Consider the following 24,135-nt stretch of genomic DNA (forward strand, 5'->3'; position numbering starts at 1 on the left):
CGAGCAGACGTAAGAGCGTGATGACATCATCATGATGACACTGCACTTGCGTGCACTCACTCAAGTGTCTGCCAGATGGATTTGGAGATTCCCCATCCACAAACAAAAAGAGAAGGGAAAATGGCAAGTCCATCTGAACGATATTACACAAAAAATATAACGATAAATGGTACTATTTCAGCACCAGCTTTCGGGACAGCAGTTCAGTTCAGCAGCGGGAATTACAATGACATCCGAGGACTGCTGGCCCGATGCTTGTGCCCAGTAGCCAGTACATCAATGACCCCCCCTCCATCTCCTCCTCCTTCCAGTGCTGCCCCCCAGCTCTCCTTACATCTACCCCGTACCCTCTTCCCGCCACATGACTAAGCCGATGCTGGCCCGATGATAGAGGCTGTGCTTGTGTGTAGTAGGCAGTACATCGATCGATGCCCTCATCCTCCTCTTCCTTCCAGTGCTGCCCCCCAGCTCTTCTTACATCTGCCCCGTACCCTCTCCCTGTAATAGGCCTCACCGTAAATCTTGAGCAATGAATGCTACTAGATAGCCGCCGGACGCTGCAGAAAGTTTGTCCCTCCGGCTCGCTGTAGCTCACCGTTCCTATAGTCGGCGTGTTTCTTGTCAGGGCCTGGATTGAGCCCCGGTGTCTTTCCTTTCGGTCTCGGTACTAGCGCTGAGGTGAGGCCTAGTCGTGTGGCGGGGAGAGGGTACGGGGAAGATGTAAGGAGAGCTGGGGGGCAGCACTGGCAGGAGGAGAAGGATGGGGGAGGGGGGTCATCGATGTACTGGTTACTGGGCACAAGCATCGGGCCAGCAGTCCTCGGATGTCATTGTAATTCCCGCTGCTGAACTGCTGTCCCGAAAGCTGCTGCTGAACTGCGCTGCTGCTGGCCCGATAACGGAATAGTACCCGATAAATATATAACACCACACTAAATTAAATAAATTTAAAGGAAAACACTAAGATCATTTCAGTCATTGAGACCTTGTATCCTCTAGACTACTTGTATTGGCTGATAATAATAATGATCATTTTCTGGCCAGCTAAGAAAACTCTTTTGTCTTTACCACCATGAACAAGGAATCAGGAAAACCGATTATTATTATTATTATTATTATTATTATCATTATTGTCTCCACCTTGGAACTGATTGGTGGTTAGACTATTTCTGCAATAATCTTAATCGCCAGAACATATGTTGGAAGCTCAGGATAACTACTATTCCCCATACGTCCAACACAGCAGCACAACAGATGGGGTATTCCTGCCCCTGCACGCAATTAGGACAGGTGGAACTTTTGCTCAATCAATAACCTCCCCTATAAGAGGTCACCAGACCTCCCCCTCCTCGTGTTTTTTTCTGTCCTGCGGACAGGGACAGGTGTGGGGGGGGGAGGCTGGTGTCCTCTCCCCCTGTGATGGTTACTTAGCTTAAGGAAGTTGTCCTCTCTGCCGGCGAGTGCGGGTTACCTCCGTGAGCTCGCTGAGTTTGTTGTTACGTCCGGCCGGGGGATTTCCTAGGCGCGCGCGCTCCGGGCACCTGGTTATCGGCAGTGGGGAGGCGCATGCGCAGTACGCTCTCCCTCTCTCCGGCTGCACGTCTTTCCGCCCTGGGCAGTGCAGGGTCGGCAAGAAGCCATGTGAGTATCTTTTGGAGGGAGGGTTTCCCCCTCAGGCGGTGCAGAGCAGGTAAGAAGATGTGTATACACATAGATATATGAAGTATTGCGGTTCAGAGAATCCTTCCCCGCCTACCTGCCTGGCGGGGCGGGGCTTGACCTCCCTCCCCTCTGGGAGGTATTTAAGACTCAGTTGCACTGTTACCTGATGCAGTGCAGACGTGGTTTGTATTGCTGACACAGACTGAGGAGAGTGAAAGCCCTTGTAATAGTTGGAAGGTAGTGGTCGTCCTATGGTTTCCAGCAAGGGGGTGATGGTAAGGCGTATTGAAACAAATGTTATTTTCCCTTATAGATGTCTTCTTCATCCTCGGTATCTGAAGGACGTGGGGGAAGGTCGGCGCCTAGGCTCCGGCATTTACCATGCAGGGATTGCAAGACTCCCTTGCCGGATGACTATGACTTTTCCCGCTGTCGCCAGTGTCGGTCTTCACAGCCCGTGGAGTCACAGATTGGTGAGGCGATGTCATGGGTGAAGGAGTTCGTGAGGGACTCAGTGAGGGAGATGAAGGAGTCTATCTCCCACCTAGCCAAACGACCACGCTTGGATCTCCCCTCTGTCCCCTCCCCTAGGGAGGAGGAGTTCCAGGTCCTGGATGAAATCTCCTCGGATGAGGAGTCGGATGGAGCAGGTCCATCTTTTTCATTAGAAAAAATGCCGAAATTATTAAAGTTGGTACACCTGGATAGAGGCGAGGAGGGGGATCCAAGAGCCCCAAGGGCATTTAAGGTAGAACCTTCAGTCTCAAGATGTATGGAGACAGAGTGGAGGAAGCCGGAGAAATCGTTTCAGATTTCTAAGAAGTTTTGTACTCTCTTTCCGGTGGAAGACGCGGAATTTAATCGCTGGGGGCCACCCCCGAGGGTTGACATGGCCGTGTCTAAATTGTCAAGACATACTGTCTTGCCATCGGATGATGGTTCCAATCTCCAGGAGGCAATGGATAGGCGGGCAGAGGGCTCTCTGCGCCGTATATACACAGCTGCATCAGCACAGGCCTCAGTAGGAATCTCGACAGGGGAGGTGGTCCAATTTCTTCGTGGAAACATAGCATCTCTTTGCAGAGATATTGACGCAGGCGTTCCGCGTGATGACCTCCTGACGTTTCTGACCTCCACATCCATGGCGGTCGATTATCTAGCAGAGGCGGCGCTCTACAATGTGAAGATTGCAGCAAAATCCATGGCGTTGCAAGGTGCCAGAGGTAGACCCGGTCCGTCATATAGAGGGAGAGGATTCTCCAGAGGATATGGAGCCAGGGGCTCCTTTCAAAGACGCCCGGGGACCCAGGGCAGAGGAGCAGGTAAACGCACCTTTCGTGGAGAAGAGAAAAAGAAGCCCTCCTTCTGACGCCAACCCATCTCGGCTCCCCTCCCGCAGAGACACATCACCCCTACCAGTGGGAGGTCGGCTGGCCCATTTCACAGCAGCATGGGGTCATCTCATTCAGGACCCATGGGTCCTCCAGCTCGTGCAGACGGGCTAAAAAATAAAGTTTGTGTCTCTTCCACCCGACAAGTTTGTAAGTACCCGTATTTTATTTGGTCAGAAGCAGATCCTTCTAGAAAACGCCGTTCAGGAATACCTGGACAAAGGCGCTCTAGAGCCAGTTCCTCTGGCAGAATGGTCGACCGGAGTGTATTCTCCGGTGTTTTTGGTCCCCAAGACATCAGGGGGATGGAGGATGGTGGTCGACCTAAGGTCTCTCAACCAGCATGTCCTCAAGTCCCGTTTCCGGATGGAAACTATCAGGTCTGTGATACCATTTCTGCAGCAGGGAGACAGCTTTGTCACCCTGGATCTAAGGGACGCCTATTTACACGTCCCGATTTTCCCGCCACACAGGAGGTTCTTGAGGATTGCGGTTGTGCTGAACGGTACCCTGTGTCACTTACAGTTCACAGCTCTTCCGTTCGGGATTTCCTCGGCCCCCCACACCTTTACAAAGGTGGTGGCTCCGGTCGTTGCAGCACTCCGGCTCCAGGGGGTGTTTATTATACCGTACCTAGACGATTGGCTGTTAAAGGCCCACTCAGCAGAGGTTCTCGCTGCCCACTTAAGGACCACAGTTACCTTCCTAGAGGAATTAGGCTGGATGATCAATTGGAGCAAATCAACAATTGTCCCCACCACCAGAATCCAGTTCCTGGGATTCATTGTGGATTCTCAGAGGATGGAGATATCTCTTCCTCAGGCACGGAAGGAGAAGATTTGTCGGGCGGTGCAACATCTGGCGGTCACACGGAAGGTTCAAATAAGAACCGCAATGAAGGTCCTAGGTCTAATGTCAGCGACTGCAGATGCCGTACCATGGGCGCTATGACATATGAGGCCACTACAGAGCGAGATCCTGAAGGTCTGGAGTCGCAGCCCAGCAGGGCTGAAGAAGCCTATCCAGTTGACCATCAGCACCCGTCGATCACTACGATGGTGGTCCCGGCTGAAAGACAGGATGTCCACGGTCCAGCCCGACTGGACCCTGTTGACAACAGATGCCTCCCGTGTCGGATGGGGAGCGCATTTGGGGGAGACCCTAGCACAAGGGACATGGAGCCAATTGGAGATGATCCAGTCATCAAATTGGCGTGAGCTGCGGGCAGTGTATCAAGCCCTGCTTTACTTCGCTCAGGAGCATCGCGGCAAGGCGGTAAAGATCAGGTCAGACAACATTACAGTCGTCCTTTATTTGAACAAGCAGGGTGGGACAAGGTCCACCTCTCTTCTCAAACTGACGGATCAGATCTTTGCCTGGGCGGAGAGAAACCTAAGCCACCTCAATGCGGTGCATATAAGGGGACACCTGAACGTGCTGGCAGACCAGCTCAGCAGGGGAGAAGCAGTGTCAGGCGAGTGGTCCCTCAATCAAGAAGTGTTTTTGCAACTAACTCGGATGTGGGGTCTCCCCGAGGTGGATCTGATGGCCACCCAATACAATGCCAAGGTGGAGAGGTTCTGTTCCCTCTACCAGGAGGACAACCCCTTGGCAGTAGATGCCCTATCAATACCTTGGAGGTTCAGGCTGGTATACATCTTCCCTCCACTTCCCATGATTTCGAAGGTATTGGCCAAAATCAGACAAGACCAGGTGTTGGCAATTGCCATCATTCCGTTCTGGCCGAAGAGGGCATGGTTTACCCACCTCATACAGATGAGTCGAGGGAATTACTGGAGGCTTCCACTTCTTCACAACCTGGTAACCCAAAACAAGCGGCTATGCCAGAACTTGAAGGGGTTCAGCCTGACAGCCTGGAGGTTGACCGCATCCTATACGGACATGACGGATTGTCACAGGCCGTAAGAACAACTTTGGCCTGTTCAAGGGCAGAATCTACAAATCGGAATTATTTAAGAATCGGGAGAATTTACCAGCAATGGTGCGCAGAGAAACAGCGCCCTTTGACACCGATAGAGTCAATATTGGAGTTCATGCAGAATGGGCTGGAGAAGGGTCTCACCCCAGCAACACTAAAGGTACACGTAGCTGCCCTCTCAGCCGTACTAAGGATCAGATTCTCTCAGAATCCATTGATAAATCAATTCCTGAAAGGGGCCACCAGGCTCCGACCTTCGGTTCAGGTCCCAGTCCCGCAATGGGACTTAGCCACGGTGCTACAGGGGCTTTGTGGGCCCCCCTTCGAGCCCCTACAAGAGGTGGGGTTAAAGTTTCTTACATGCAAAGTGACGTTTCTGCTAGCAGTCACTTCGGCAAAACGTACAGGGGAATTGCAGGCGCTGGCAGCCTCTGAACCATATCTATTGTTCTTCCCAGACAGGGTGCAGTTAAGATACCTTCCGGGTTTTGTACCAAAGGTCCCTTCAGGACAAAATATTAACCATATAATTACTTTACCTACATTTTTTGCGTCCCCTGCCTCTCCTGAGGAGGAGAGGTGGCATACCCTAGATCTGAAGAGGGCCTTGCAGATCTACCTGGAACGTTCCAGGTCCTTCAGGAAGGCGGAGAACCTGCTAATAAATTTTGCAGGTAGATACAAAGGATGTAGAGCATCCAAAACAACTTTGGCGCGTTGGATCAAGGGAGCCATCTCTCTGGCATTCAGTACCCAGGGACTGTCGCCGCCTGGGTTTGTAAGGGCTCATTCGACCCGAGCAGTTGCCGCCTCTTGTGCAGAGAGGCATGCCGTCTCTCTGGACCAAATCTGTGCGGCGGCAACCTGGAGCTCCCACCTAACCTTTGTTAGGCATTACAGACTAGACAAGTTTAGCGAGGAGGCGACTGCCTTCGGTCGCTCAGTGTTGACGTCAGTATGTCAGGAAGTCCCACCCTAGGGGGATTTTTCTTGCTACCTCCCCATCTGTTGTGCTGCTGTGTTGGACGTATGGGGAATGGAGGATTATGTAGATAATCTGTTTTCTCATAGTCCAAACAGCAGCACAAAGCTCCCTCCCTATATTTTTGTTTGGTTTGACATTCTGAAGGGTTTCGGAAATTTATACTTTATAATTAACACGAGGAGGGGGAGGTCTGGTGACCTCTTATAGGGGAGGTTATTGATTGAGCAAAAGTTCCACCTGTCCTAATTGCGTGCAGGGGCAGGAATACCCCATCTGTTGTGCTGCTATTTGGACTATGGGAAAACAGATTATCTACATAATCCTCCATAGTAGTATAAGTGAGGGTTTGCGAGCCACTGGTTGAGGACTACTCATATATATGAATGTAAATACTTCTGGAAGATCTCAGATATGTTAGATATAGTAGTGGGCTCATGGGGTTAGAAATGTTTCCAAACTTCCTGTCCCTAATCCTATTGATGAACACTATAGATGGCCTCCCCCCTGCTGCGCATGTATTTAAAAATTATAGTTATATTTTTGGCAAAGCCAAATGCAGCAAGTTCCACTGACATTGATGTGTCTATAAAATGTAAATTTGGGTCTTTAATTATACTTTACTTAGATTCTAAGAGCAAATAATGTATTTGGTAAATGTTGATATGCCAACAAAACAGAATATCTTTACTTTAGATTACGCCATTTTCTCTACAGGTAAAAAGTGTTCCAGATGGTCCCCCTGATGAAACTGCTACTATGATTTATTCAGAGAAATCACAAAATCCTATGAAGGCACTAAGTAACAGCAGCATCTACAAACCACCAAAAGAAGAATTTGATCAAAGAGTTAACAGTCCCCTTACCAGCAGGTATGTATGAAACATGTAAGCTTTGGTCAAAAAACAATGAATATTTATACAACTCTCTTGTATAGAGATTTCAAGGCTGTTTTTACAAACCGATGATACATGTGATGTTTTTATTCCCTGAATAGCTTTATAAATGTTGCCCACAATAATGGAAGAGTTTCACATGTTGGGTCGCAAGATTCATGCAGAGTTGAAAAAATAGTCAGAAACTTGCAGTACTGCAGATATGATGGCAGCTTAGCAGTACCTGGTATCTGCATATGTCAGACATCCGCTGGATATAATCCAGCCTGTAATAAAAGATACATAGGCAATTGTATGAAGGGAGAAAAGAGCTTTGCTACCATTAGTGCCGAGCAGACAATTATAAAAGAACAGACCTTATAGCGGATTGTCCACTTTCAGACCAATATTGAGAAACAAATCTTATTGTTTGCATAATAAAAAGTTATACAGTTGTCCATTATACTTTCTGTATCTATTCCACACAGTTTTCTAGATCTCTGCTTTCTGTCATTCATTTTGTTTAGTCCCAGTGGATAGAAATCATTCCATAGTCATGTGATTTACAGTCCATAGTCATGTGATTTACAGTCCATGGTCATGTGATGGACACACAGGTGCACAGCTCGTTACCAGGCAGCTGTCTCATTACTGTGCTGTGACTGTAACAAGCCGTACCAAACCTGTGTCTATCACATGACCATGGACTGATTTTTATCTACTGGAAGTAAGCCGAGTGAATGACAGCAAGCAGAGATCTAGAAAACCACAAGGAATTGATACAGAAATTATATTGGAAATCTGTAGAACTTTTTATTATGCAAACAATAAGATTTGTCTCTCAATATTGATATGAAAGTGGACAATCCCTTTAAGGGGGTTGGATTTTTAACGAAATCTACATAATAAAGGACACTATGGTGGTATGGAAAGATATCTGTGAGACATAGGGGATAGAAGAAAGTTTCACAAAATATCGAAAACTAATTGACATTCTAAATGTGAAGCAAAGCCTTTCTGAAGGAGTAGGTGAGATATTGAAAACTAAGGATCTAGTTCATGTATATTAAATCCTATAATAAGGAAAGCCCTATCTTAAACAGACTATAACTAGGAAGTATCGACTCCCAAACTGTGACTTTCTCCACTATGCCCAAATTATTAATGACATAAATAAAACAGAGTTAGAAAAGTCTCTTCTAAAAATGGTGATAGATAATCCTACTAATATTATACATGGGAAAGTTTGTGTGTTTGGATATTTGTTCCTCAATCAACCTTACACATCTGCATGTATTGCCCTGAAATTTCACACACACATAGAATGACGCCCGGAATAGATGATAGGCTACTTACCATCCCCGTGGGTGGCCAGGCATCATGACCACGAGCACCAAAGTTTGGTAGGGAGTAAGTTTGAGGACCTGAGATGAGGTCATCATTGGCCCTTGAAGCGCACACCGATTGGTGCATGCTATGCTGTGGGAGGATGCAGCCGGCACAGCGTGGAGTGAAGAAGATGGCGGCACATGTGCGGGATCTGCGTCGCGACGTGGAGCGGAAGAGCCAGCTCTGAGTGAGTATATCAGGGAAGTGCAGGGTATGGGGCTGGGCGCTCCACCGTTTGGGTGCAGGAGCACAGTTTGGATCGCCAGGGGGGTGCGCGGGAGAGGGGTTCAGGGACCCAGGGAGGTTCCCAGGCCCGTGGGGCTGGGGGGGCCATAGCGGTGAGTCTTTTTTTGGGGGGTGAGGGGCACGTGTGGAGGCTTTGGGGAGAGGGATTGGGGGAACAGTGCGATGCCCAGGGCTTTGGAGCAGGGGGGGAAACAGAGGAGGGGTTTGGGGGGGACACCCAGGGAGGGGGGGCGCTCAAGACCACTTTCGGTGGGCCGGGGGTACTACAGTGCTGCGTGGGATGGGTCCCACGGGGGAAGAGTTCACGGTGTGCTGTGTGAGAGCGGTAGGCGCAAAAAGGGGTTTGGTCATCAGCGGGGGTCCACGGGCGCCGCTGCATCCCCCCCAACAACGACCCATGGACGAAGTCGCGGGTAAATGCTTGTAATAGATAAAATTTCATGGGACAGAAACTTCAAAATAACTCATATTTATAACTTGCTAAAGCAAAACCAAGGGGAGGAGATTGGACATGGAGGAGAGTGAACAGCTAGAAAAGGAAATAGAGTCAAATCTGTGGGCTAAGGAAGTCCAGATTTAGGGCTCATTCACATGGTTAAATCTACCGCTGATTTTTAGGCAAAATCCACTTAGAATTCAGCGGTAGATTTTTCCATGTAATAAATGCCCTTCTTTATCTTACCTGGGATTGAACATGACTCTCCGATAACTATGCACATACATCTAATTACGCTGGGTTTACACCAGCGCCCGACCTCCGTTTCAGGTTTCCGTCTTCTGTCGGCAGAAGACGGAAACCTAGCAGACCGTGTCCGGCCGTGAGCGCCTGTGAGCGTTTTGTGCTCTCCGAAACCATTTTTTTTTTAACAGACACAAAGTCCTGCATGTCCGACTTTGTGTCCCGCTAAAAAAATAATGGTTTTGCCGTGGAGAGCACAAAACGCTCACAGGCGCTCACGTTCAGACACTTTCCAAGCCCATTCAAATGAATGGGTTTGAAAAATGCCTGCAGGTTTCGGTCTCCTGTCCAGTTTCGGAGGAAACGTAAACCTGCAAAACAGAGACCCCGGGCGCAGATGTGAACGAGCCCTTACCAGCAGAAAGCCGCAGCGGCAATCAGGGGGTAGGGGGTGGAAAATGAAGAGAAAAATAAATGTGTGATTATTGCATTGAAGGGGGACATGTCCTAATGTATCATGTTGTTGGAGAATAGTAATAAAAAATGATAGGGAAGTGGAAGGAAGCATTATTGCTAAAGACACATGGTTATGTCTCTTCCATTTTCATGGCAGTACTGTTAAAGTAACAAAAAGAATGCATTTATTTCTACAAACTTCTAAGTCTATTATATGTTTTTGGTTAGGTGAAAAACTCCCAAAAATAGAAAAAATGGGATCCATTCTGTGAAAACTATAACAAATGCTGTGTAGCAGCTACTGTGATTCCACCAGGATCAGGGGCATAGTTACCATATATTGTGTGCAGCAGTAGAAGGGGGCCCAAAAGGTCCCTCTGCTACATAAATTATACTATTAATCTAAATGATCGAAGGTAGCCTTAGGCTCTATTACAGATTTTACCCTGGGGCCCATAAGCTTCAAGTTATGCTTTTGCATTGCAGACAGGTAGGAGAGTGGTGGGGATGTTGGATAAAATTATAACTGTTGGTTTATTGTACAATTTGTTTACTATAATGGATGTGTGTTGTAAAAAAAAACAAAAAAAACCCCACAATCCATGAGATCCAGGCAGTGAATAATCAACAGAATGTCTTAGGTTCGGTTCACATCTGCATTCAGTATTCCGAAACAGAAAAGTGCTGCTTGCAGTACTTTTCTCTCCACATGATTTGTGCGGACACCGCATGGAAAACACATGGACCCTATTATAGCCTATGTGGTCCGTGTGGAGTCTTAGCTAACCTCTTTATAATGCATTCGGTATTCCGTTTGGGGGGACCCCAAGTGGACTCTCCAAACAGAATACCGAACGCAGATATGAACCAGGCCTTAGTAAGTACCATGAAAGAGACATAGTAGTAGCCAAAGTAGACTGGGTCAAAAATGAGTGGTCAGTGGTAAACGATAGGAGCACAAGTAACAGAAGCTAGGATAGCAACACAGTACTATTTCTTACACCATATTTGCGGCAAAAAAAAGGTTACAAGAGCAAAATGAGTTCAGAAAAGGTATAACTAGCATATTGCTGCATTTTTCCTGCTGTCCTTGGCTTTGCATCACCCTATTTCATTATGAGTGACCTCTCCTCATCACCCCTTGCAGAAAACAGAACAGAAATAACATGTAGGTAGTGACTACTATGTGGATTATATGTTTCTAGGTTCTTTTCATATCTAGTGGGTTGTTTCAAATAAATTGTGCCGTGTGATTCAACTTGCAAATGAATGCATTGTACCACTACAAATAGGAGAAACGCTTAGTCAGAAGCCTGGTTCGTCCCAAATATTCCAAATCGTTCAGTTTTTGACAAAACCAAAAAAATGCCAATTTATCTCAATCTAAAATGGTCACCGTCACATATCTGAGCAGGAAATACAGAAGAGGCATATGTGGTCACAGTGCCGATGTCATATACACTATAAAAGGTGTAGCTGAGAGAGTGAACAATCTGTAATTAATCTCATATAGAGCTTGCAAGCAATAATTAGAAAATGATTCTGATAAATTAGTGATAGAAATCAATAAATAGGAGGGCTGCATTCCTGCTCTAATACAAAATTACAGACACTCAGACAGGAAAGTAAACTCTTTCATTGCCAATAATCTAATTCTGTCTAATACTAGGTACACACTTGTGTACCATTGTTTGGGTCTTTCGGATGCCCCAAACAAAAGAAAGGCGGACCACTAAAATAGCAGTGACGCACAAGGTCCTATGGACCCTACTGACTATAATGGGGTCCTCCAGTTGTCTGTCACTTTGATACTGAAAGCGGCAGAGGAAAAGTCCTCTGAACAGTATCTAATGGAGATGTGAACATAGCCTCAGTCCGTTGTGCAATAGAACAGTTTCATCTGTATATATAGTCTTCAAACATACTTCTAACATATAGTTAAAGGTATTCTATCATTAAAAAAAACTGTTTTAATCTCTTACCTTTATCATGAAGGTCCGCGCCGACGTTTTTGAATTTTTCTTCATTTCTTCTTTATGTTAATTGCACTCAGTCAGCAAAGGGGATGTGCCCCCAAGGCTTAGGCTAAGTTCAGATGGAGTATTTTGGACCGGAATCTGAGGCAGATTTCGAACCCCATTAAAGTCTATGGGGGGAAATGCTCGTTTCAGGGGTAGGCAAAATTCGATAAAATTATACTTACCAAGTCCACGAGTGACGGTCGGGCTGGATCCTCCTTGAAGTCTTCTCCCGGCGCAGCGTAACCGCGTCTTCTTCCGGCTGGAATTCACTCTGCCTAGGCATCGGGGCCTAGGCAGAGCCGACTGCGCATGTGCGGTCGGCTCTGCCCGGCCCGACACCTGAGCAGAGCCGACTGCGCATGCAAGGGCATGCCCGCGCATGCGCAGTCAGCTCCGCCTAGGCCGGATGCCTAGGCTGAGTGAATTCCAACCGGAAGACGCCGCGGGGATGCTGCATGGAGAAGCATATAGCATTCTGCCAATCAACGCTGGTTCTGCATTGAACCTTAAACTTCGAACAGCTAGTAGTGTTCGATCGAGTACGAGTATTTCGAGTACCGTAGTATTCGATCGAACACCTACTCGATCGAACACTACTCGCTCATCTCTAATATTTATTTATTAAGAATTTTTACTTTATTTTTTTGCTGCACTTATATACAGTATTACAGCCTGAGCTAATACAAAAGAATTTCTGTTATTTAAGGGATTTTAGTTAAAATAAAATAATTAAAATTCTCCTAAGGCCTAGTTCACATCTGTGTTCAATATTCTGTTCGTGAAGTCTACTTGAGGGCTCCCAAACGGAAACCTATACGCATTAAAAAGTGGTTAGCTAAGAAACAACACGAACCCTATACTACATGGGGTCCATTTGGTTTCTGCTCAGTGTCCGCACGAACCTTGCAGAGAGAAAAGTACTACAACCAGCACTTTTCTCTCAGCATGTTGAATCCCCAAGCAGACTACGCAAACGGAATACTGAATGCAGATGTGAACCGGGCCTAAGATAACTGTTTTGGGTTTTTTTCTGCTCACAATATGCACAATGTTGGAGTGTTAAAATAACTAGTCACTAAATGTATTTTTATTCTGCTCTGCTCACCAAATAGATACAGTTTTGCAGCTTTTGCTCATCTTAAAAAAGAATCTCCCTTATTTAAGCATTTTTATTGCTGTGTTCACCCAATATACGGTCTAGTCTGTACTAATCTGAAAAAAAAAAATTGTGTTATTTAATGGGCTTTTTCTGCTCTGCTTATAAAATACACAATGATGGAGTGTTAATCTGAAAAAAATACTCGCTTCTTAAACTAATTTTTTTTTTTGCTTCATATCCATACTGTATTACAGCCTGCACTAAAATTGTTGTCAATCACTATAATTAAGCACGGTGCGCATTTAAAAAATTGACCGGAAAAAAACAGGGCATGGGACAGGTATAAGGACTGGGACAAGGAAATACACATGCAAGTACTAACAGTAACAATGGGGATAGCAAATACAACACTACTTCTGGCCTTGGTCACACCGCCAGTAGCAGCAGGTTTGTTGTACATCCTGAGACTGAAGATGATGTTTTTGTTTAGCCCACTCATCTCATATCATTACAGGACGATATTGCATATGAGAATGATGTGATCTTGAGACGGACTTCTGTTTACACTGGGTGGTGGCACCACTGCTGGTAGTGGCAGACATGTTTCTGCTGCTGGTGGCAGCAACTACACATGGTCATCTCCCATATGGAAATATTTGAGTACAGTGCCAAAAAATAAATCCATGGCGATGTGAAAGATCTGCAAGCAGAAACTTAGCTAGGGTCTTCCATGAACAAATATAGGAACAACATCTCTACGTACTCACATGAAAAGACATCACTTTCTTATTTGTTTTTTTTTTTTATGTAGATTGTGAGCCCCACATAGAGCTCACAATGTACATTTTTCCCTATCATTATGTCTTTTTTGGAATATGGGATGGAAATCCATGCAAACACGGGGAGAACATACAAACTCCTTGCAGATGGTTTTATGCCCTTGGTGGGATTTGAACACCAGGACTCCAGCGCTGCAAGGCTGCAGTGCTAACCACTGAGCCACCGTGTGGCCCCATCACTTTCTTATTTGGCAAAATAGACTTGGAAGTGGCAGTGGCACTGCCAGGGGAAGGCCAGGCCCTTGATTTGTCACAGACACAGCAGGAGAGGAGGCTGACCCTTATTTGTTCCAAGATAATGATGATGACAACAACCATGTTGGTGAAGAACACCATGCATGGCAGGTCCCTAGGTCTGCACATACGCTTACAAGCATACCAGGCTGTATACTCCACTACTTACATAGCAACAAGTACATAATTAACATCAAGCAGAGGGATAGCAGTGCTGTTAGACCCTCACTATAATACCAAAATGAGGAGTGAATCGAGAAGAAAAATTAGAATATTATCAAGAGAAGCTTACCACAGCAACTGCCAGTTGCACACATACCTAGGGGGCCTGTGCCCAGTCCACCTTGCTCAATTCATTATCAATCCATTACAAATATCTATAAATAGGACGCATAATATAAAATATACAGACCTGAGGAGAAAATATGTAACTTTTACTGGGGCCCCTTCCTACTGCGTACTCTTGATAGTGACAGTTATAGATGCTGCAGTGGTATCTCAGATACTTGAAAAGGATACAACTATAATATCCCCAACTGCGGTTATCAAGAATATGCTGAGTGAGCAGTGCAGCATCCAACATGTAAACAAGACTGGAAGCTGTGTGTTCTGGTAAACATTTGATCTGTGGGGTCCTAACAGTCTAAGAGATCTAAGAGATCAATAGGGGTCTAATACCCAGGACTCCTGATGATCAACTGTTTGAAGAGACTATGGGATTTTTATATGTAGTACTTTGCATCCCCACTTAGACTAGTAAATTTTCTTGTTACTTGTGCTACAAAATTTACACTGTTGATTGAAAGTTTATAAATACTTCAAAATTTTCCATAGTTCTTCATATATATTATTTACTAGAGGGAGGACCCGGCTTCGCACGGGTATATTACATTTTATGTTTGTGTAGTGGCCCCATAAGAAATGTCCAATTTTACACTGGTGTATTTTGTATGTGGTTTGTGTGTATGTCCAGAAGCGTCATGTGATTATGTGTATCTCATTTTGGATATCAGTGAAAAACTTGTAATCAGTTGTTATGGATACCTGGAGTAAAGCTGTATCTAATCCTTCCCCGTGTAGTACTGTGTTTAGACGCAAGTATCTAATCCTTGTTGGTGTGGTACTGTGTGCAGATGCACATATCTAATCCTCCAGCGTGTGGTACTGTGTGCAGATGTGTGTATCTAATCCTCCCCCCGTGTGGCATTGTGTGAAGAGGCACATATCTAATACTCCAGTAAGTGAAACTGTGTGCAGACGTGCATATCTAATCTTACGGCATGTGGTACTATGTGCAGACGCGTGTATCTAATCCTCTGGCGTGTGGTACTGTGTGCATACAGGTGTATCTAATCCTCTGGCGTGAGGTACTGTGTGCAGATGCGCATATCTAATCCTCCCCCGTGTGGTACTGTGTGCTGAGACGCGTATCTAAATATGTGGCATTTGGTACTGTGTGCAGAGGCATGTATCTAATCCTCCAAAGTGTGGTACTGTGTTCAGACGCACGTATCTAATCCTCCCCTGTGTGGTATTGTGTGAAGAGGCGCGTATCTAATCCTACGGTGTGTGGAACTGTGTGTAGACGCGCATATCTAATCCTACAGCATGTGGTACTGTATGCAGACGCGTGTATCTAATCCTATGGCGTGTACAACTGTGTTAATATGTGCGTATCTAATCGTCTGGCATGTAGAACTGTAAGCAAACGTGCGTATCTAATCCTACGGTATGTGGTACTGTGTGCAGACGTGCCTATCTAATCCTCTGGTGTGTGGAACTGTGTGCAGATGCGCGTATCTAATCCTCCCCTGTATGGTATTGTGTGATGAGGCGCGTATCTAATCCTACGGCGTGTGGAACTGTGTGTAGACGCACGTATCTAATCCTACAGCATGTGGTACTGTGTTCAGATGCGCATATCTAATCCTCTGGCGTGTGGTACTGTGTGCAGATGCGCGTATCTAATCCTCCCTGTGTGGTACTGTGTGCTGAGACGCGTATCTAATTCTCTGGCTTGTGGTACTGTGTGAAGAGGCATATATCTAATCCTCCAAAGTGTGGTACTGTATGCAGACACACGTATCTAATCCTCCCCTGTGTGGTATTGTGTGAAGAGGCATGTATCTAATCCTACGGCGTGTGGAACTGTGTGTAGACACGTGTATCTAATCCTACGGCATGTGGTACTGTGTGCAGACGCGCGTATCTAATCCTCTGGCGTGTTGGTACTGTGTGCAGAGGCATGTATCTATCTAATCCTCCAAAGTGTGGTACTGTGTGCAGACACGTATCTAATCTTCCCCTGTGTGGTAGTCTGTGAAGAGGCGCGTATCTAATCCTGCGGCATGTGGAACTGTGTGTAGATGTGCGTATCTAATCCTACGGCATGTGATACTATGTGCAGATGCGTGTATCTAATCCTCTGGCGTGTGGTACTGTGTGCAGACGCGCATATGTAATCCTCCCCGTGTGGTACTGTGTGCTGAGATGCATATCTAATTCTCTGGCTTGTGGTACTGTGTGAAGAGGCATGTATCTAATCCTCCAAAGTGTGGTACTGTGTGCAGACACATGTATCTAATCCTCCCCTGTGTGGTATTGTGTGAAGAGGCATGTATCTAATCCTGTGGCATGTGGTACTGTGTGCAGATGTGCGTATCTAATCCTCCCCATGTGGTACTGTGTGCTTAGATGCGTATCTAATTCTCTGGCTTGTGGTACTGTGTGCAGACAAACGTATCTAATCCTCCCCTGTGTGGTATTGTGCGAAGAGGCACGTATCTAATCCTGCGGTGTGTGGAACTGTGTGTAGATGCGCGTATCTAATTCTATGGCATGTATTACTGTGTGCAGACGCGCCTATCTAATCCTACGCCATGTGGTACTGTGTGCAGACGTGCATATCTAATCCTCTGGCGTGTGGTACTGTGTGCAGATGCGCGTATCTAATTCTCCCCTGTGTGGTACTGTGTGCTGAGACGCATATCTAATTCTCTGGCTTGTGGTACTGTGTGCAGAGGCATGTAGCTAATCCTCCAAAGTGTGATACTGTGTGCAGACACATGTATCTAATCCTCCCCTGTGTGGTATTGTGTGAAGAGGCACGTATCTAATCCTACAGCATGTGGAACTGTGTGTAGACACGCGTATCTAATCCTCTGTTGTGTGTTACTGTGTGCAGATGCGCGTATCTAATTCTCCCCTGTGTGGTAGTGTGTGCTGAGATGCATATCTAATTCTCTGGCTTGTGGTACTGTGTGCAGAGGCATGTAGCTAATCCTCCAAAGTGTGATACTGTGTGCAGAGGCATGTATATAATCCTCCCCTGTGTGGTATTGTGTGAAGAGGCGTGTATCTAATCCTACAGCATGTGGAACTGTGTGTAGACACGCGTATCTAATCCTCTGTTGTGTGTTACTGTGTGCAGATGCGTGTATCTAATTCTCCCTTGTGTGGTACTGTGTGCTGAGACGCGTATCTAATTCTCTGGCTTGTTCTACTGTGTGCAGAGGCATGTATCTAATCCTCCAAAGTGTGGTACTGTATGCAGACACATGTATCTAATCCTCCCCTGTGTGGTATTGTGTGAAGAGGTGCATATCTAATCCTACGGCATGTGGAACTGTGTGTAGACGCACGTATCTAATCCTACGGCATGTGGTACTGTGTGCAGACATGTGTATCTAATCCTCCGGCGTGTGGTACTGTGTGCAGATGCGCATATCTAATCCTCCCTGTGTGGTACTGTGTGCTGAGACGCGTATCTAATTCTCTGGCTTGTGGTACTGTGTGAAGAGGCATATATCTAATCCTTCAAAGTGTGGTACTGTATGCAGACACACGTATCTAATCCTCCCCTGTGTGGTATTGTGTAAAGAGGCATGTATCTAATCCCACGGCATGTGGAACTGTGTGTAGACGCGTGTATCTAATCCTACGGCATGTGGTACTGTGTGCAGACGCGCGTATCTAATCCTCTGGCGTGTGGTACTGTGTGCAGATGCGCGTATCTAATCCTCTGGCATGTGGTACTGTGTGCGGATGCGCGTATCTAATCCTCTGGCATGTGGTACTGTGTGCAGATGCACGTATCTAGTCCTCCCCTGTGTGGTACTGTGTGCAGATGCACATATCTAATCCTCTGGCATGTGGTACTGTGTGCAGATGCACGTATCTAGTCCTCCCCTGTGTGGTACTGTGTGCAGATGCACATATCTAATCCTCTGGCATGTGGTACTGTGTGCAAATGCACGTATCTAATTCTCCCCCGTGTGGTACTGTGTGCTGAGACGTGTATCTAATTCTCTGGCTTGTGGTACTGTGTGCAGAGGCATGTATCTAATCCTCCAAAGTGTGGTACTGTGTGCAGACACACGTATCTAATCATCCCCTGTGTGGTATTGTGTGAAGAGGCGCGTATCTAATCCTACAGCATGTGGAACTGTGTGTAGATGCACGTATCTAATCCTACGGCATGTGGTACTGTGTGCAGATGTGCATATCTTATGCTCTGGTGTGTGGAACTGTGTGCAGATGCGTGTATCCAATCCTCTGGCATGTGGTACTGTGTGCAGACGCATGTATCCATTCCCCCGGTGTGTGGTACTTTGTGCAGACGCGTGTATCTAATCCTTCGGCATGTGGAACTGTGTGCAGAAGTGCGTATTTAATCCTCTGGCGTGTGATACTGTGTGCTGATCTGTGTATCTAATCCTCTGATGCGTGCATCTCAGTTTGGATATCAGTATTGGGTTGTGTATGTGGAGTGACCGTGTGTATTGCAGTTAGAATATGAGTGAAAGACTTGCAGGTTTGTATTGGCTAAGGGGGGGGGGGGCATTGTGTTTGGAATGCTGTATCTCAGCAACAGTACATCCGAGTGAGTTGGAGTCGTGTCTTAAACCTTCCCGGATACCTGAGGTATCTCTGTACTAAATTTGGTGAAGATCGGTCCAGTCGTTTGGTTCACATTAGAGAACAGACAGACAGACAGACAGAAATTAATTTTTAGAATATAGAGATTAGCACCCTCATATTCTAGAACGCTTTACAGACAACAGACAATTTTGGCTCACATTCTAAATTACTTTGGATTGTGGGAGAACCATCAAGGGAAGAGCATACAAACTCCATATAGATGTTGTCCATGGTCAGATTTGAACTTGGTACTGCAGAAATGTAAGGTAACAGTAACCACAGAGCCACCGCTTTTTTACACAAGTCACAAAAATAGATAAAGAAAACCAAATCAAACAAATAAATAAATAAATCAAAAGTATTAGATTTGGTTATTTATTTATAGAAGAAAATGATCCAATATCTCATAATTTGTTAGTGGTAAATAACAGAAACTATTTTGACGACTTCCATAGTTGGTTATCATTCCAATAAATAAGTATAATCCTGTGTTACAGCAGCCCACCTATATCAGTTAGAGAGACCCAGGAACAAAGCAGGGGAAGGCCCCCAGTCCGCAGGGGTCGACGATGGAGAAGAAACCCAGAGTTGGATGAATCCCAATACGAAACAGACTACACAACAGCAGTTGAATCTGGAGATGACAGAGACCTGGAGGAGTGGGACAGGTAATCTAACTTAGGGATCATTATAGTGGCACTTTTGCCTTCTTTGCAAACATCCATGACTGGGAACAAGCCTTTACAGGAAAATTTGTTTGTTCCAACATTGGTCTGTGAAAAAAGGGAACTAATCAGCTAACAAACTAGCAAGCACTTGAGGGCCATTGCCACATCTCCCTGAGTAAACTATGTCATCAGCCGCTGTGAAGTGGGCAGCAATTAGCTAATAAAAGATTGCTGTTCGGCACAACCCATGAGGAGCAAAGGATCCCAAAAACAATTGATGTGAAGGTCTTTCAAACGAGGCAATAATTGGCAGCTGAGCTTTAATTTAGTGCAAGTTAGAGGTCCATTTACATGGGCCAATTATTGGGGTTCAGAATTCTGTATATCAATGGGCAGCCATTTAAGAGCCAATGCTCACTGTATGAGAAGGAATGGTCATTCACGCAATACTTGTATCCCATGTAGGGTTAGGCAGTTAATCAAATTAGTTTGATTAATTTGCCATTTCAAAGAAGCACAATTCTGATATGCTCCATGCAGGTTTTCTTCTTAAAATCAAAAATCACCAATAAACTTGAATTCAACCCTACCCCCATGCACTGTGTATTGCATCAGCAGCCCATCCCCTATTTACAAGGGGAAATGTTCTGTGTCCACCAGCAAACATTTTTATCACACCAGCCAACAAATAGCCAAATTTGCTAATTTGTTGGCTAATTAGTGCCCTGCTTACAAGGACTGATGATCAGGTAAACAAGCAGTTCAGTATGAACTCATTCCCAATCGGCTGGTGTAAAAATTGTTTTAAATGGGTTCTACCAAATCCCCAAGCATAATGATCCATTACAGCTTTGTTACAGGGTACATTACAGTGATCAACATCATACCTTTGCTATGTATGTTACCTTTATAGAATTGAGGAAAAACAACATTAAAGTCCTAAGCAAATTAAGCAGTTGGTGCACTGAGGATGGGATTTCAGCCCTGTTGTTGTTACTCAGACCACTACCATCTCCTGCCTGCACCACCCCGTTCTGTGAGAGTTCATTCTTGAAATACCATAACATCACCCATCCTACTTTAGTAGCAACAGCAATACTCCCAGGGCTTCAAAACTGTGTTCTACAAGTCTACAAAAGTGACACAGTGGTTGTAGTTGGATGTACTCAGGGGAGGTGATAGACTCTCTATAAAGGAAGTCTGTCAGCAGTAAATTGGTTATAAACCTAGTCACAGTACCTTGTACAGTTTCTAAATATGCCTTTGTTATTCAGCTTTTGAACCCAATTTTCATGTAAATCTCAATTTTATGCAGTGATTTACCTGGTAATGGGACTCCAAATATATGAATAACAGAGACATATGTGGAAAACTGTGTGAAAATGTTTCTGCCACATTTTTTTCTGCCTCATTTTTTTCCTGTGTTTCACTACGTGGGGACATAGCGCAAAATAGGTTAAGGTAGCACAACGTAGCACCAAAAGCGAGGCCCTATGTTATTTTTTTACAATCTTGCCCTCCCTCCTCTTTTTTATGTTTGGCCCCATAATCCCTACTTTGCAGAAAGGATTAATATTAGCTGTATGAAAGTGACTGTGGCTATAATAGATGTGTTTACAGGCACCAGTGAATTACAAAATAAATCTGATATTGTTATACTTTTCCTTTTAGCTTGTATCCACCGATTACCTCAGACTCCCAACGCCAGGATTATAAGCGAGAATTTGACTCTGACCTGAAGCGATACAAGAAAATGTGTGCAGAAATGGATGATATTAACACCCAGCTGCAGCAGCTGAACAAGCAACTTGATGGACTCAGCGAGGGCACCACCCAGTACCAGGTACTGTACAATATCCACGATTAACCCTCGCCTCTTTTTCTCAATAACATCCAAACAAGGCCTTACATCTTGTCTCATTTTTTCTGCAGGGGGTGGCAGAGGAGTACAACAGATTGAAAGATATTAAAAGGGTGAGCATTCCTACATCTACTTCCTTCCACAGCACTGGATTCACATTATTTTCTGATAAGTGGTTTATTCTTTATTCAAGTTTTATTTTTATAAATCATATTTATTGGTTTAAGGCCGGAGCGCTACTTGGCAGAAAAAGCACAATGTTTTATAGTACCAGCAAAGTGAGTGAGATTCTGGCTAATCCCATCCACACATTGCAGAAAAAAAAGAAATGCTGCAGAAAAGCTCTTTGAAAAACGCAGCATGTCAATTATACCTGCGGGAACGATCATACCTCCCAACTTTTGAAGAGCTGAAAGAGGGACAAAATATGCGGCACGCGTGCGCACTGCGGCAAACTTATCTTCACCCACTTTTATGTTGACTCTGCCCATGCTCATTCATTTTTCATGTGCACCCACACATTACAATCCTCCTATAGTCACCTGTAAATTATATTCCCCCCATCTCTCCCACAGTTTCATATAACCCCTTTATCTGCCCCAGTTTCATGTCCCCCCTCCATCTCTGCCCCCAGTTTCATGTCCCCCTATCTCTGCCCCCAGATTCGTCCCCCCATTTCTGCCCCCAGATTCTCGTCCCCCCATTTCTGCCCCAAGATTCATGTCCCCCCATCTCTGCCCCCAAATTCATGCCCCCCCTTCATCTGCCCCAGTGTCATGCTGTTCTCCCCCCCATTCATCTTCCCCAGTGTCATGCCGTTCTCCCCCCCCTTCATCTGCCCCAGTGTCATGCCGTTCTCCCCCCCCTTCATCTGCCCCAATGTGATGCCGTTCTCCCCCCCCATATGCCCGGGTTTCATAGGCCCCCTACATTATATTCTCCTCAATGTTTAACACAAATACTTATACTCACCTTTCAACACTCCCCCGCCACTCTCTCCGCTCTCTCACTCCACTCACATAGTTGTAGGCCTGATGTGATGTCATCACATTGCACCTACACACGCCGAAGTTAGAGCGCAGCGGAAAGGCAGGAGCTGAGCTGTGACAGCTCCTGCTTTACTCGCTCATACCTCCCGCTGACCGGGACCGCGGGACAGGACACCGAATTCGGGAAATCGGGACGGTTGGGAGGTATGGGTTTGATACACACCAGCTCCCACTTCATTCCATTTCAATGGGAGCCATCTTTTTGGTCAGTATTTTGAGGCGGATACAGCCTCAAAACCCTGACCAAAATACTCCGTGTGACCTTAGAGTAAGTTCAAGAAGCAAGATGCTCATTCTTCAGGTGGAGTCGCCTCGCGAATCCGCCTAAAGACACTCCCTCCTCCTGACTAGGCCCATTCACTGGGCCTAATCCGGAACGGAGTGCACGACTGGATGCCAGTGCAGTGCATCGGCTTTCAGTTGCGGCTACCCGGTTTTTGGTCCAGCCTCCGCCTCAGGTTCCAGACCAAAAAACCCCGTATGAACTTACCCTTAGGCTGGAAAACCTCATTAGGCTGGGGCCCCAGGTGGCTTTAAATGCGACATATTACAATGACTGTGTAATAGATGGGATTTTAGCTAATCCCATCCTCACAGTGCGCTAAAATATTTTTTAGCACTTTTTTTTTGCTGAGGCCTCTATGTGGGGCCTTAGCCCACACACTAAACCACAGCCAAAAAACACTGTAGGGAAAAACCACTGCAGAAACACATCACAGTTTTTTCCGTAGCACTTATTATTTATTTTGCTCACTGATATAGTGCCATCATATTTTGCAACCCTGCACAGACATTGACAAGCACTTTTTTTTTTTCCTGTCGTCACATATTAAGAGTCAGAAGTTTTTCATTATTCCATCAATGTAATTATAATGAGGTTTGTTTTTTGCAGGACAAGTTTTAGTGTTTAATGGCACCATAAACAAAGGGGTTGGCCACTTTCAGACCAGTATTGAGAGAAAAGTTATTGTACAGTTTTCCAATATACTTTCTGTGTCAATTCCTCACAGTTATCTAGATCTCTTCTTGTCATTCATTCTGCTTACATCTAGTATGATGACAATAACAGTTGTCTCTCAATAGTACAATGTGTTCCACAGTGGATCCCAACACTGTATAATGGGAGTTTTATTTCCTCTCTTTGTTCTACCTGTGGAGGTCCTTAGCTTGGATATTTGGAGGTGCACCTTTTTTATATGATAATGTGGCCATTTTTTTTTTCTCTTTTTTAGCTAGGTAGCTATCTGGCTGCAATACTGTATAACGGATTTGATTAATGAAAAAGGTTGCTTGTTGCCAGTACAATATTCCCTTACATGCTGGGAGGATTTTATATGCTTCATAAGCACTGAAAAGAGTTAGGAACGAGCGAGGAAGTCAGTCACCTGCAGAGAGGCAGAGCTGGAAACAGAAATCATCCAAGCTAATTTGCATATCAGGGAAAAATAAGCAAGGCAAGATTCACAAAAATAAGCATATGAGGGTGCTTTTGAGACTGACCACTGCTAGATAAAGGGGATAGTTGCATGAATATTGCTGACAGATTTCATATAACATGAACATGAGGGAGAATGACTAAGTTCATGTGGCTAGGACTATATGCATAATATTTGAAGTGAATTTAACGGGATATATATATATATATATATATATATATATATATATTTACTGTATATACACACTCTAAGGCTAGGTTCACACTAGCACTTTCTCTCTGTTTGGGGTTTCCAGCCCCAAACCCGCTTACATGCTTTTTTTAACGGATTAGGTTTCTCCAAGTGAACCCCACGAACGGAAACCCGAATGCTAGTGTAAACCTATCGTA

The 24,135-nt window shown here is 45.3% G+C and overlaps 1 protein-coding gene across 1 annotated transcript in view; it reads left to right on the forward strand.

Annotated features, from left to right (window-relative positions):
* Nucleotides 1-24,135, forward strand: part of LOC142213161 (occludin-like) — a 38,260-nt gene that overhangs the window by 11,922 nt on the left and 2,203 nt on the right. The window contains exons 4-7 of the mRNA XM_075281394.1: nt 6,692-6,846; nt 19,230-19,400; nt 21,072-21,243; nt 21,333-21,374. Of these exons, the coding sequence (XP_075137495.1) occupies nt 6,692-6,846; nt 19,230-19,400; nt 21,072-21,243; nt 21,333-21,374 (540 nt within the window). The remainder of the gene's footprint in view (nt 1-6,691; nt 6,847-19,229; nt 19,401-21,071; nt 21,244-21,332; nt 21,375-24,135) is intronic.

The sequence above is a fragment of the Leptodactylus fuscus genome, chromosome 1 (assembly GCF_031893055.1).
Source record: "Leptodactylus fuscus isolate aLepFus1 chromosome 1, aLepFus1.hap2, whole genome shotgun sequence".
Taxonomy (NCBI): Eukaryota; Metazoa; Chordata; class Amphibia; order Anura; family Leptodactylidae; genus Leptodactylus; species Leptodactylus fuscus.